At 36.9% G+C, this 15,116-nt stretch overlaps 1 protein-coding gene across 1 annotated transcript in view; it reads left to right on the top strand.

Moving 5' to 3' along the window:
- The first annotated feature begins 3,509 nt into the window (after positions 1-3,509).
- Positions 3,510-15,116, top strand: part of LOC136257002 (uncharacterized) — a 58,826-nt gene continuing 47,219 nt past the window's right edge. Inside the window, exons 1-2 of the mRNA XM_066050094.1 lie at positions 3,510-3,986; positions 13,589-13,852. Of these exons, the coding sequence (XP_065906166.1) occupies positions 3,530-3,986; positions 13,589-13,852 (721 nt within the window). The 5' untranslated portion in view covers positions 3,510-3,529. The remainder of the gene's footprint in view (positions 3,987-13,588; positions 13,853-15,116) is intronic.

Raw genomic sequence — 15,116 nt, 5'->3', positions numbered from 1 at the left:
TAGAGAACCTAGCATTGGCTAACAGAGACTCAATACTAAAGATGTGTTCCATTGTGCCATTAATGCCTAAAAGAAAACCTTTTTGGATAGAAGATTCTAGTAATTTGTTCTTGGAATAAAGAGTAGCTAGAAAGTTGTGACAACCAAGAAGTTTCTTCAAATGAAAATAAGTGATTCCATCAGGATCTGTCACAGACAATTATAAACATTTTTTCAAAACTCATTTGACTTCACTTGGATGAATGGGAGACATATCAAAGTCAGATGTAAGATTTGGGAATTGCCAAACCTCAGAAATCCAATCAGGACATGACATCACATATTGTAAGTGCATCTGTGCAGAAAATCAGGAGTGATCTTGTCAGGTGGTCGACAGGCTTCCTGAGCAAACTTCCAAGGATTTTCACGAAAAGACTTCTCTTTCTAACAGTAGAACAATGTAACGAATCTCTTTTGGCAGCATGCAGACTCTTGTTGTGTAAACGAACAACAGTTATATGTTGGTTAGAGCCACAGTGTCTCAAATCACTCTTTAACCAGTGAAGGTGTTCAGTTAGATGAATAATGGCTTGATGTCAATGTGGTCCAGGTGGGCAATCTTCCATCAAAATGCCAGAATTAGAGAAGTGAGCACCAATTAGGTCAGGGAAGACCAAAGCTGTTTCATCAGTTGATATGACACCACAGTTATGTATGCCCTAGGGCAGTCGGGCATACACATCAGGCAAAGCCTGCCCATGTTACAACTATTACATGTATATTTGTTTGTCTTTCCGCACCCACATTACCAAAATTCGGTTTACTAAAAACAGCCTTTATGTAAGAAATAAAGATCACAATAGAGCCTGTATTAAACTTCTGGGGAAGTAAGCTTTGGGTTAAGGTGGTTAATACATGCCAGTTTGAGTATGGGTGAAGTGAGTTTATACTGACACGGTGAAGACCTTTCTCAATGGGTGTCAAACAGCCAAAAAACAACACAGCTGGCCTCCTAGGCTAACAGGTATGACAAATTTCTTCAAGTCAAAAAGGGAACGTGCCTGTGCAATGTGAACGAAAATTAATAGCAGCATTGAGAAATTTGCATAAGATAATGCTATAGACAAACTGAAATAGTTCAGAAGATACTTCTGTGCATTACTAGTGGGTTAAATTGGTTTGTTCAAGGTACGCTTCCTTAGCAATGCATAGCAACATAATTACAGAATTACAAAATTATTTTTATCAATTGCAAAATACAGATCAATATGATTCAATTGATTCTGTATGTAATAATAAATGTTCATTTAGTATATTGTTAATTAATTCCAGTTAGGTTTGTTTGCTGCATGGCACCTGGATACTAGAAGTAGCAAAACATCAACTTGTTTTCTTTGATCCCTAATCCAACTTAACATTCCTTCTGCTTGCTTCTTTACTTTTTATAACATAATTATGCCGGCGCATGTCGCATTAAAGATAGAATAGTGCCAGGAATGCCATAAATGTAATTTTGCATCAGACCGTGTGCCCCAACAATCAATTACGTAATGGAAAGGGATGTGGCCATTACGCTTTATTTTCAGCTACGCTTCACCCATTACAAATAAAGAACAGTACGAGAAACGTTGCCAAAATCAATCCAGTTGCTACAGAAATTACAGGCAATTAAAACATAGTCACAGGGAAGCTGCATCACACCATCGCAAATCGACACCTTGCTTTGTTAGCGAAAGAACTGGAACACAAAGGAGGGCAAGTCCACAATGCATTTATTGTATGTACTGCAGTTGGCTAAAAGGCAAATCTCGGAATGAAGCAATGTCAAACAGTGAAGAAATCAAGCCCATAGCCTTATCCATTGTCGAGTTATGCTTGGCTGGAGGCATCACTGGGTTGGGTAGTTAGTCAGTCATCATAAAATAGAAAATTTATTGAACTCCATATAAACTTTTTGAAGGGTTTTGGGTTGGTCTGAATTTGGCTTAGCTGCACCTAACCAATGCTGCGAAGCTGTCATGAGTGGAAATTGAGGCCGGTTTATGGATGATATTTTTGCCTGGAAAATCCCAGTTCTTCATATACAGTACTACCATAGCATATGATACAATCCCAATGCATTCTGTAACTATAGAAAGAAAAACCATCATTACTATTGATGAAAAAAGAGGCTTGCCACGTAATTTGATATTTTATAGGATTTAAGTTCAAATCTTCATGACCCTTACTAGCATACTGTATGATACTGTAATTATTATGGCAAACCCACAGCATCAAGTGAAATGGACAGACTCACTGGTGGTGGAGAAGTTGTTAAGCAATACACTGAAGTTAGACAAGAGTTTACTGCAAACTGTGAGTTAACAGCTACAGTGTTAATTGTGTGCAAACTGTGAGTTACAGCTATAGTGTTAATTGTGCGTGTGTGTATTAGGTATCTAGCATGCATATTTTACATACGTATAATTATGTGTTTTCCTGTCATGAACAATGTTTTGTGTTGTGTATTCTGCTTTTTAATATTTTCTCAGGGTAGGACCAATTTTTACAACGTCAAATAAAAACCCACCTTTGATAGTAATCATGGTGGCATAATTTCTGGCATAATGGTTTCTAGAAGAGGTGGGAATAATATCAAGAACAAAGTTTCATTTACTTGCAATAACGATGATAGCAGTCCCAAAATTTTGTTAACTTGAACCCCAAAACTTTGTTAACTTAAATCAGGCCTGGATACTGTATAATAGAGCAATATTAGTAATACAATCATTTATGCGTTATTAAATTTGACTTTTGAAGTATCTTGATTTTGTGTATATCGATTGTTTCTCAAATTGCAAATGAAAAGTAGTGTGTATATATTACTTCCAGGAAAATGATACATACTATTAGTTAATTCCTAGATACAACTCTTATGCAAATTACTTCAACAGAATCCTATTAATATATAAAGCTCTTGGCTTATCCCATTTGTGGATGTGCTACCCATACATGTATGGGGCCCCATAAGCATATGGGTTTCCCGTACACATATGGGACAAGAGCCATTGAATTTATAGTTGTTATCATGCTTGCCCCCACACCGCTTATTTTGCTTTATGAAGTAAATGCAGGCTAGGTTACACTAAATGTAGCTTGCAGTGGATACTAGGGGGGTATTAATGCAACAGCACTCTTAGTTGCTATGTATTTTGTATATCAATAATATCATTGAAATTACAGTTATTCGCTGTTTGGTAGCTAACCAAATAATCGTAAGTGTGTGTCTCCCTATATAGTCCAAGATATTCAAGAAGTAGATTTTCATAAGTTTTCAAGTGTTTCAAAGGCATTCTTATGTCTTACTTCAAACATGACCAAAGTGTTGCGAGTTGCTGATTTTTCTATAGTACGGAGAGCCTGTATAGAGCAAATTAATACCCCTGATGGTGCCCAGCTTACTCAAAAGGCTGTTAATGATATTAAGGCATCAAGGAATATTGACACAATATTCGACACACTAGCAGAATCACCATACTGGAGTTGGATTGACATTCGACTGTTAGAGGCTATGGCTGTGTCTTCAAATATCAAACAAGCTGATATCCTGCTTGAAAGTTACAAAAGTGCCATATTCACAAAGAAGCTGAAGGATGTGCTACCCAATTCTCCAAGCAAAGAGGTCAAAGATAGGTACTACATTAAAGTGGTGTCAAAATTGATGAAAGATCCCAATGAGGTAACCGTGCAAGATTTACTAGACTTTCGTCAACAACTAGAGACAGTGATTATGGATATAAAGAATGGAATTTGCATCTTAGAACACTTGGAGAAAGGTTGCATAGAGGTGTACTGGTACATTCCTTCCTGTTGTGTTGATCATGCATATCAGTCAGCTCTACAAAACTGTGACCAGTTTCAGAGCATTGGCTTACAGCACCTTCAGATAGGAAACTATCCAGCAATCTATGACCCATCAACATCACATGACATTGCTGTAGCTGTACCAGTTCCTCACGTTAATACTGGTAAGTCACAATTACAAAAAAGACCAGGCATGCTGTAGTTAACCAAAAACAGCTAAGCTGTAAAAAAGGGTGTGGCCTCCAAAAAGCCAGGGTAAAAAAGATGTGAAATTCAAGGTGGTGGCCATGAACTGGCTGTGATGGTACGTAGGTTAATGGCAAAAAAATAAGTAAGGCGAATTTGGTGCCAAATCCTAGTGAAACTTGGAGGAGGCAATGAAAATTCAGCTGAATTGTCTCCTTATTAAATATTTTGCCATTAACCTATCATCACAGCCATTTCTTGACAGCCACCTTTGGATTTCACATCTTTTTCCACCATTGCTTTTTTGGAGTCCACACCCTTTTTTTACAGCTTGGCTGTTTTTGCTTAGATATTATTACCTATACTAACCATAGTATATCAAGTTCATACCAGAACAGCAATGTTGAGTACAATTGTAAGAAACAATACACTGGTGTTTGTTAACTTTAATGATGTTAGCTGACTGCCTAACAGCTACTGTACAAACAAGCCAGCATGTTAAACACACAAAGATCTCTCTTTGGACTCAAATAAACATTTATACAAAAGTATTCTCAGAATCTTAGTACTTATCTGTTCCTGATTTATAGAAACACCTGTGTTTTCCTTAGTCTCTATACCATATCCATTGAGTCCAAATACAGATCTCTGTGTTTTAAACATGCTGGCTTGACCCTTGTTTCTTTTTCCAGCAATTTTTGTCTCCATGTTTTAAGTTTTTAAAGGTAGTTAGGAATGTATAATGTGCCGAAACATGGAGTATGATCAAGTGATGTCTAATTGTAATCTTAACTTTAACCCATACAGGTACAACCGTACCTACAGTATGTGTATCTATCATACAGTATAGTAACTGTACATTAGAGGGTTGCAGTTTCTCACAATACAATATTAACTATTAACCAGAAACCAGACTAACAATATGTACCTTCATGGTGCCTTGACTGGTATGGTTAAGCAGAATGAACCCCAAAAAGTCTCTTTAGAGTGGCCAAAAATACTTCCAATAAGTTGCTACACAACTTTAAAAATATTTTCACCGTTAGATGTTGTTTCAGAAAAATTATTAAATGGAATTGTGAACTGACTGGCTAACTGCCTGCCTGATGCCTTCACACAAGCATAACCCAATAATGGCTAAGGCTACAAGCTTCATTTTTTCACCGTTAGATGCTGCTTCAGCCCACAGTTCCTTTCAGCATACTGCAGCATGTATATTGTACACATCATTTACTTCCCTTTGTCCTCCTATGTGTCCCATTTCTTCTTGCTGACAGTGGAAAGTGTAAATTCACGGTAGCTAGCATGTGATGGCTTCCCTATGTTTGTAATGGGAGTTCTTTTGTAATAGAAATTGTTTGTACTTTCTGTAGTGAGTGACTAGATTGATTGCAGAGATGTTTCTATTATTGTTATTTGTTTGAAATGCTGTGTAATGAGCAAACAGCTGAAAATGAAGCATAATGGCTGTTTCATGTTTTCATAATTGATAGTGGGAGTGTGCATTCAGACGAAAACATCATTTATGGTGACATTTTTACTTTTGATGTAGTATGCACTGGTTCACTAGTCATAATTATGTCACAAAAAATAAACAAACAAGTAGAAGGAAAATTAGGAAATTTAAGTTGGAATAGGGATCAAAGATAAAAGGTAGTAAAACAAAGGAAATCGCCTACACTTATGGATATACTAGTGGACATTTAACCCCTACTTCAGTCTAAACCTGAATTATTATCATTATTTATTATTAGCACTTTACAGTGACCAGCACTGAAGGTCTGACAGCAACTTGTGCTGCTTACCTAACCTAATTTCAGGGACTTAGACCTAATGACTTGACGTACTAACTGATAAGGTGTAACAGAAAAGGGGACAAAGTAAGGAAAAAATCCCTCCAGCTCCAGGATTCAAACTGCAGGTCACCCAATGTCTAGTCGGGGCCATACTCAGTCTTCCTCCAGGAGGGATGGATTTTCTTCCTTAAACCTAAAGTATTTATTATTAGCACTTTACAGTGACCAGCACTGAAGGTCTGACAGCAGCTGCAGCCTTAGGATTACCTAATTAAGGATTAAATTAATGTCCACTAGTATATCTGCAGGTGTAGACAACTTCCCTTGTTGCACTAATTTTATGGCTATGATTCCTATTGAACTTAAAATTCCTTCTACCGGTATGTACTGTATAGCCCTTGGATAATAAAGGGTTAACAGAATTTTATTCTTACTAACTGATACCTATAACCAAGCATAATTTAACAATGGATATGATATAACTAAGGGCTTGATTTCTTCATTGCTTTGTTGGCCTGAGCCTATTATGCTTTTGAAATTGCCTATTCTGCTTTTGAACAATGCTCCAAACTTTCCCCTATTATGTTCAAATTATGCCCAGTTGTGTCTCATTATGTTCCAAATATGCTTATATAAAATTATGTCTTGACTATTAGAGTATCTAATGCATCTGTGAATGTTCTATTAGGATATTTCAACATGCGTTAAGTGTTCTATTAGAGTATATCGATCTTTAATTAATATTTTCTTCACAACGGAGCTGTAAATCTTATTTTCACCGAGTTTTCAGACTATCCCATTCTGCATTATGCAAATAGGCAGAGTTTCAGCTTCTCTGATAACCAATGCACAAAAACTGTGTCTGTTATGCTGGCATTATGCTCAATGCTTTTGGCTACCTATCATGCCCCAAATTATGCTGGCATAATCAGCACAGGCCTACAGTGATTCGTCCCAAGATGTGCCTTTTCACCAACTGCAACATGTACAATATACGCATCATGGACTTTTCTTTGTTTTGCAATAGCGTATTAGTGGCTTCCTGCTAATGCTTTATTTTGTACACGCTGTTCGACTTTCTGTGCTAGCTGGTACATTTGTTTTGAGTTCAACTGATTGTTCCTGACGACGGGTGTAGGATAAGAACTTGTTTTTAGCAAAGTAGAACAGGCACGTGCTGATTAGTAAGCACGGTTTAATTGCTTGCATTTCCAGTTAATGCACTGCTTTGCTGTGTAAGATATTTCATTCTATGAGCACTGTTAAATGTTTGTTCCTTGTGTGTTTGAGTCCAACTGACTACAGGTGTGGGATCAGAACTTGTTCTTAGAAAAGTAAAACAGGCACTTGCTGATTAGTCTTGTTTGTTTGAGTTCAACTAACTGTTCCAGGTACGTATACACATGAGTGAGGGTATTGTATAGTGTGATTTGGTAGCAAACCAGCTCATGACTGTACCAGATAATGTGATAAAATAAAACAATCAACAATTTAATGCACCTGTGTTTACATTCACACTTACCGTGACTGTGTTTGAACCCGAAAACTGACTCACAGTACTACCAATACTCAAAACAAATGAAATGTGGTTAATAGTGTTGCCATGTGGCATCACTTGAACTGTAATGCCGGGTCGACTGGTAACAGGTCAGTGGGATTCACTTTGCGCTATTTTTACACAATTACAAACCACAGAGAAATGCAGGATTCACTTTGTGCTATTTTCACACAAACCACAGGGAAACACACGCATGTTCAACTCACGCATAACGTCAGTTGCAAAGACAACATTACATCCTGTAGGATCAAAATTCTAAAAGAATTTTTACCCATTGACTGTTCCATTAGAGCAACTAACTATTCTGGGTACTTCAATCATTTATGGTACTTCAATCATTAATTTTATGGATCATAAAACTAAAGGGTACCAGCTTTTTACCTCCCTGTATTGCTGTATACTTTTTATATGCCTTGTCATTATATTATACTATGGTATAGTAGTGTATTTTTCTACATACACATAGTTTGTTCTGCAGTGAAGTATACATATTTGGTGACTGGAGTAAGTACTATATACATAACACAAGTTGGTGATCATACAGTTCTTGACAGTATACATTATCTATTACTACAAACAATGCCTATACAATTATAAGAATATAAGTTCTCTGTTTCTTTCATCTCATCACAAGTACACTAACTCTAACTCACTGTTGGAGTTTGTTCAAAAGAATTGTAAGCTATGTATTTGATTGAGAAACATCACTTGTTGGATTGACATGTACAGTTGCATGGCTTGATTCCCTATATTGTATTTAAATGCAATAGAAACATCAAGCTATAGTTCAATATATTATTTTCTTGTCAAAAAGAGATTGTGTAAAGTAATTGTCTACCCTGCCTACCCGCTTTGTTGCATGCTTTGAGATATCTTGTATATGCAGTTAGAACTGTTTAGGAGTGCAGTAGGAGTAATATCTACACAGATGTAACACCTTCACACTTCAGATAAAAGGAGCCACCCAGGCTACATTTCATAATATGTAGCCCAGCTAGCCGCACTACATACTAAATATAGCCTGGGTTACATCTGGGCAGTAATTATATAGATGTTAAGGCCAAAATATATTGTGGGGATCGATTAATACTCACGTGTTCAGTATGCACGACTTGGATTTTGCTATGAAAACCACTCAGACAGAGAGCATTTTGTTATCCTTGCTATCCTACGAGTTGAATAATGTTGGGCTAAAGTGACAAGTAGTGTATTACAGCTTATTCACCAATCGTTTCCACACATTTCTGAATATGTACACATCCCCATCACGAAGCTACCACTCTGCATGAGGTAGTCACTCTACAAGCAAGCTTACTTAACTAGGCCTACGTATATTGAACTCCTTAATTATTCCATAAATGAATCTACACTGGTTATAGTAGAACATTAAATTCACGTAACCCAAATTTTCGTGATATCTAGGATTTGTCCGTTTATAACATAATTAGAATGTACTAGCTGCTGACCCATAATCAAAACTTTTAGGCATGCATATTATTACAATACTGTATATCCACTGGTTTAAGTCATGTTGGCTTGGGTGATTGATCGCCCTGTGCAGGATATGGATGGGTAGTGTTACATATTAGCTGTAACATGGGGAATTTGGGCATAGCCTAAAAGGTATGCCCTGCCCCTCGGGCCTGTGGTCCTTGGGCAGTCAGGCATACTTTTCAGGCAAAGCCCTCATGCCCGTGTTACAACTATTGCATATTGTATTTAAAATAAATGTTTGGTAGTTATCAAATGCAGACCCAGTAGTTGAAATTACTATTATGTATGAAGGTAATTTCTTTTACTGTATTTTACTGAGGACCAACACAACTTGCTACTCACAACTTAATTCTATACATGTACAGCACCAAGCAGAAAAGCAGAAATGTTGTATGGAGAAGATGGACAAGAATTTAGCTCAAAATTTAAGTTATCACAAAATACCTATTTAGCATGTAACAATATTCTTGAGTACATATTTATACAAGTATGTGTGCTGGTATGCAACATGTTGGATTTTGACTGTCAAATGGTTAACTACAGTAGCTAAAACAGTTCAGGTCATAAATAAATTTTCAAGAACAACATCTCTCAGAAAGCATAATATACGTAACACTGAACATATGTAATGCATATGTCTCAAGGCTAGTACAGCACTTGGCATTATGTTGTCTCTTGGCATGTTCCATCATGCTGTATTTTTTGTAAGTGATATACACATGCACATGGCAGTGCTTTAAGTAGTAAGTATCGTTTGGTTACTGATGTGCCCACCATATTTTCATGGGGTTATATATGCACACACACTATTAGGCATTTACTGTATCATGTACCACGGTAGTGGTACATAATAGGGATCAGGCAGAAATTTTTCAAAACACTCTAATAGAACGCACGCCAAAAGCAGCCTTCCGGGCTTTAGATTTTATTTCTAAAACATTCTAGACCTTTCTTTTGTGTTTACAACACTAGCCAACAAGTATTAAAAGTAAGGGAAATGGTTTTAGGTGTTTTTTAAAATTTTGAAAATGGTTAGATTCTCCATCTTCTTCTTTCTTTCTTGTTTCGCGCGCCTACAGCTCGTAGGAAGTAGATATCAGCCCTAAAAACGTATGGCGTATTTAAAAAACATTCGTATCCAGGTCTGTGTGGTATTAAAATCTTACCTCTCTAATGCGATTGCGAGATATAGAGCAAGAATCACTCTTCGAGACGCCATTCGATCGAGAAGCCATACAGATGATAATATAGAATTGTTTAAAATTCCATTGCTTTAGCTCACAGGACTAAAATGCATCAAGTTGTATCACACTAAACATTAAACATAACTATTGTTCACTGAAACTCGGGTTTTAGACTTCCTTCATTACGAGACAGTGAAGGGGGTGTGGCCCGCACCTCGTCACTTAAACTATTACTGTACGCCTTTCGTGTATACTTTCTATTATATTCTTCAGCTGTTTACCAGCTAAGAGTCGACATAACAAGGCTTGTAAGCTATTGGAACACACTGGTAAATTTCGAATTGAAAAGGGGTGTGTCCCTTCCGTACGCGATTGAAAAATAAAAAGCGGGATACTCCGTATACTCAGCACTTTAATTGGAGTCGACCACGTTTTGTCAAGCGTGTGTTTTACTCGTGTTGAGGAAGAGGAAGAGGACAATGATTAAACTTAATTATGTAATTGTTTATTAAACTTATTTATGTAATTGTTTATTGCCAGTTGATATTACAATGGGTTTCTTTATTAAACAATCATGTACTGTTGAACGTATATTTAAGAAGTAGTCCATGTGCATGGACATGAAAAAAATCATGAAACTAGTGGGGCAAAAAAATTATTAATTTTCAACAAGTAGAATAGGGATCAAAGATTTGATTTTGAAAAAAACTGCGTAAACAAGAAGTAATAGGGATGATAATCCACAAAATTCTATGCATCATCAGTTCAAAGCAAGTTATTTGAATAGTGTACACTCAATTTGCGATTCCTATTTCAACTTGTGGTTAAATTTTGTTAAAATGTTGAAATAGGAATCGCAAATTGAGTGTACACTATTCAAATAACTTGCTTTGAACTGATGATGCATAGAATTTTGTGGATTATCATCCCTATTACTTCTTGTTTACGCAGTTTTTTTCAAAATCAAATCTTTGATCCCTATTCTACTTGTTGAAAATTAATAATTTTTTTGCCCCACTAGTTAATATAATGGTCATATACCATCCAAAATTTTGGCACTTTTGAAAAAGTTTTTTTTCTTTTTGATCCAGTGGTATGTAGGCAACTTATAGAAGCAAGGAACACAGGGAATAGACAATGCATTAAGCCAACAACTAACTGTACAGCTGGCAGATCCCAATCGCAAAGTTGTAGATATCTAGCTAGTATATCTCTTACAAGTACACAGAAAAAATTGGAATTTTCAACTAGAGTAGGGACCATAGCACATCGATAAAAAGTACTGAAACAAGCTGGAGTAGTGCACGATATTAAATCACAGTAAAACAATAAGAAGTGTTATATCCCTACTGTACATTTCCATTTTGGTATCTTGAACACAGTACGGATATAACACTTCTTATTGTTTTACTGTGATTTAATATGGTGCACTATTCCAGCTTGTTTCAGTACTTTTTATCGATGTGCTATGGTTCCTACTCTAGTTGAAAATTCCTAATTTTTCTGTGTACTTGTTTGTTAACTTTTTTTGTAAATAAATATTATGACTGGTGAACCCACGCATACTGCATCTGAAATGGTGCCACGCACCCGAATTATCATCTGAAAAGTGAAGTATCCATTACGCTTCGTTGTCAGCTATGTTCAATGCGTTACGCAGCATTTCGAATCAAGAACTGTTTGAAAAGCACCTCTACTATCAAAATAGCCACTATGAAAAATACGGATGATTTCCGTTACGAAGGGAAGCCATCACATGCTACCGCCGTATCGACAATTTTCACTGTCAGCAAAGATGAATGGGACACAAAGGAGGACACTGGTAAGTCCATGAAGAATGCACTGTATGTACTGCGGTATGCCAAAAGGCACCTGTCAGGCCGAAGTGATGTTGAACAGTGAAAAATCAAGCCTGTAGCCTTAGCCGTTATCAAGTTACGCTTGTCTGAAGGCATCAGTCAGTTACTTACTTATCTACTCAGTCAGTCAGTAGAAAATTCCATTAAATAAACTGTTTTTAAACTTCTGTAGCAACTTTTTGAAAGTGTTTCGGTCAATCTAAAAGTTTGTTATGGCTTAGTTTTACCTCACCAATACTGCCTCATCGTCATCTGGGAAAATTGAGGATGATTTTATTTTGTGGGCCACGCCTACTCATTTGTGGTCCCTACTATACACTACTATCGTAGTGTATGATAGTAGTGGTGCTTCTGAAATCCAGCTCTGAAATAATTCTGTGGTGTCTAAATATGCTGCTGAAAGAAAGTGTTGATACGGAAATTAACACCTTGATATGGTTTCATTGGATGAAGAAGAAGACAAGCAGCCTGATTGAAGATAAAAGAAAAGAGGAGGCACAGAGGGCCTACACTCAATGGAACCCCAAAAGGCGCATCCCACTAGTGAGTTTGTTATTGTGGCATAAAACAGTGGCTGTGTACTGCCTCATTTAGCCTCTAGGCTTGCGACTGTGGTCGGTGAGTGAGTGAGTGAGTGAGGCAGACCAAATTTCAAGTTTTGGCAATTTAAATAAAATTCTATATCTGGTTACGGGTAAATGTTTTCTTATTTTTAATGCGGACTAACGTTATTCCATAAAGGTGATTTTCATGGCATAAGATGTCTCTAGGATGATTTTTGAAAGTGGCATTTTAGGCACTGCACGTCATTTTTGGGGAAATCCCTACTTAAATAGTACTACCATACTGTTTGATATCTAAAAATTTCAATTATGAGTTAGCAGCTAGTATGTTCTGGTTACATTCAGCATTCAGTTATGATCAAATCTTAGAGATATTACGGAGAATGTGAGTTTAATGTTTTAATCAGTGCTATTGAATCGATTTTGGAAAAATTACAGGAGTTTACTAAAGACTCCCGTACGTAGGTGTGCACATGCATACCTACGTTTTACACATACATACCTACGTCATACCTACGTCATACCTACAAGCAAGCTTACCTATGTACATACGTAGGTAAGCTTGCTTGTAGAGCAGTTGTTTTGTGCAGAGTGGTAACTTCGTGATGGAGATGTGGTCTGTATTCGGAAACATGCAGAAGCAATTGGTGAATAAGCTATAGCACTAGTTTTCACCATTGTTTTTCAACTCATGGGATAGCAAGGATAACAAAATGCTCTCCATCTGAGTGCTTTTCAAGGCGAAATTCAAGTTGTGCATACTAATCATGTAAGTATTACTCAATCCCCACAATCAATTTTAGCCTTAACGTCTATATAATCACTGCTCAGATTTAGCCTGGGCTACATTTCATATGTAGCCCAGCTAACTAAGCTACATACAAAATGTAGCCTGGACGGTTCCTTTGATCTGAGGTGTGAAAGTGTTCACTCAGGTCCATGATACAACTTACATTGTGACCCAGTCAGACAAAATTAGTCTTATAGCCTTTCCAATAAGGATAAGTTGACAATTCATAACTTGTCTTGTAAATAAGGTAGCAGCTTGGAACTTAGCCAGCTTGTTAATGCCATAACATAATAATAACTATTACACAAGTGTTACTTACACCATGTGTCTATACAGGTTTGCTGCCAGATTTAGCCAAGTTTAACAGAAGCATCAGACCTGTGGTTGGTAGTAAATGGCATGATCTTGGAGTACAGTTGAAACTGGATGTTAATAAATTGAATACCATAAAGACTAATAATCCAGCAAATGTGGAACAGTGCTGTACAGAGATGTATCAACTTTGGCTTCAGTCAGACCCCCAAGCAAGCCAGGAAAAATTAGGAATGGGTTTGCAAAACATTGGATTTACAACATTGCTTGAAAGAGTCATGAATAAAGGTAGTTTGGAAGTTAATGTTACCATATAGTAAGAACTCACTATAATTTCTGTTTTACAAAGGTCAAAAGTTGCTCAGATTGCTGTAACTTTGTAGGATGCCTACAACAGTAAACTGCTAAGCTGTTATAAAGGGTATTGCCTCTAAAAAGCTAGGGTGAAAAAGTTGTGCAATCCAATGCAGTGGCCTAGAAATGGCTGTGATGGTAGGTTAATGGCAATATAGGAGAAGGCAACACTGAATTGTCACTATTTGATTATTTTTCAATTAACCTGGGATTTCACATTTTTCACCCAGGACTTTTGGGGGGGGGGAGGCTGTACCCTTGTGTTTTGGTACTTGTATTTAATTTTGTAACAAAGCTGGCCATACAATAGGTCAGCTTTTGAGGCTTTTTTACTCGAGTTTTATCTTTACCACAGGAACAAAAAAGAAATACTTTGTTATTTGTATGTGATTATGTGACTGTTTTGTTGCAATTGTCTATACAATTGCATAAAAGGTGACTTGTTTAAAGCTGATTTCTACAAGGCTTCTACAAGGTGACTTGTAACAGAGCTGAACACTCTCTACACAATGATTTGTTTGTAACTTAAAACCCCCTCACCGACAAATTTGTAGAGGCCTCCAATCTACTGCTTCTAAACTGCTATAACTTACACACCATACCATATAATCCTATAAAACTATATATCAATTTACTCGCTATAGAACAAGGAATTCGATTATCGAATTACTGTTTACACAAGAGCAACCACAAAGCCATTATATAACTTCAAAATGCAAAAATCGCCCTAAGTGAAACCAAACGTGAAATTTCACTACTTTACATGCTAGGACTGTTTATAATAACACAATAAACATCGCTAACCTGTTTACAGTTGAAGCGATGATCACCAAGTCTGGTTTTCCTGCATTTGAGAAAGTGCGCATGTGTATACAGACACGAGGTCACTGTTTTGAGGCATAAAAATGTAGCAACACGCCACTCCAACCTATAATAATTCTTCCTTTTACTGTTTCTCTTCATTAGTAGTGCCGTTATCACTTCGAAGAATCATCTACAATGCCTGTTACTGACTTTCCAAAAGTACGATCCAACTGCGCAATAGTGCGTAAGAGACCAGTTATCCCTGTTCCCATTCACTTAAGGGTGTGGCCGCTACAGGATAAACGCAGGAGCTACTAAAACGCTTGACTGAATTTACAGGGCTCTTAGAATGTGAGATGCTATGGGCATTTATATATCGAAACCGCCATATGGC

Source organism: Dysidea avara, chromosome 5 (genome assembly GCF_963678975.1).
Source record: "Dysidea avara chromosome 5, odDysAvar1.4, whole genome shotgun sequence".
Classification (NCBI taxonomy): domain Eukaryota; kingdom Metazoa; phylum Porifera; class Demospongiae; order Dictyoceratida; family Dysideidae; genus Dysidea; species Dysidea avara.
This window is presented reverse-complemented; position numbering and strand designations above follow the sequence as displayed.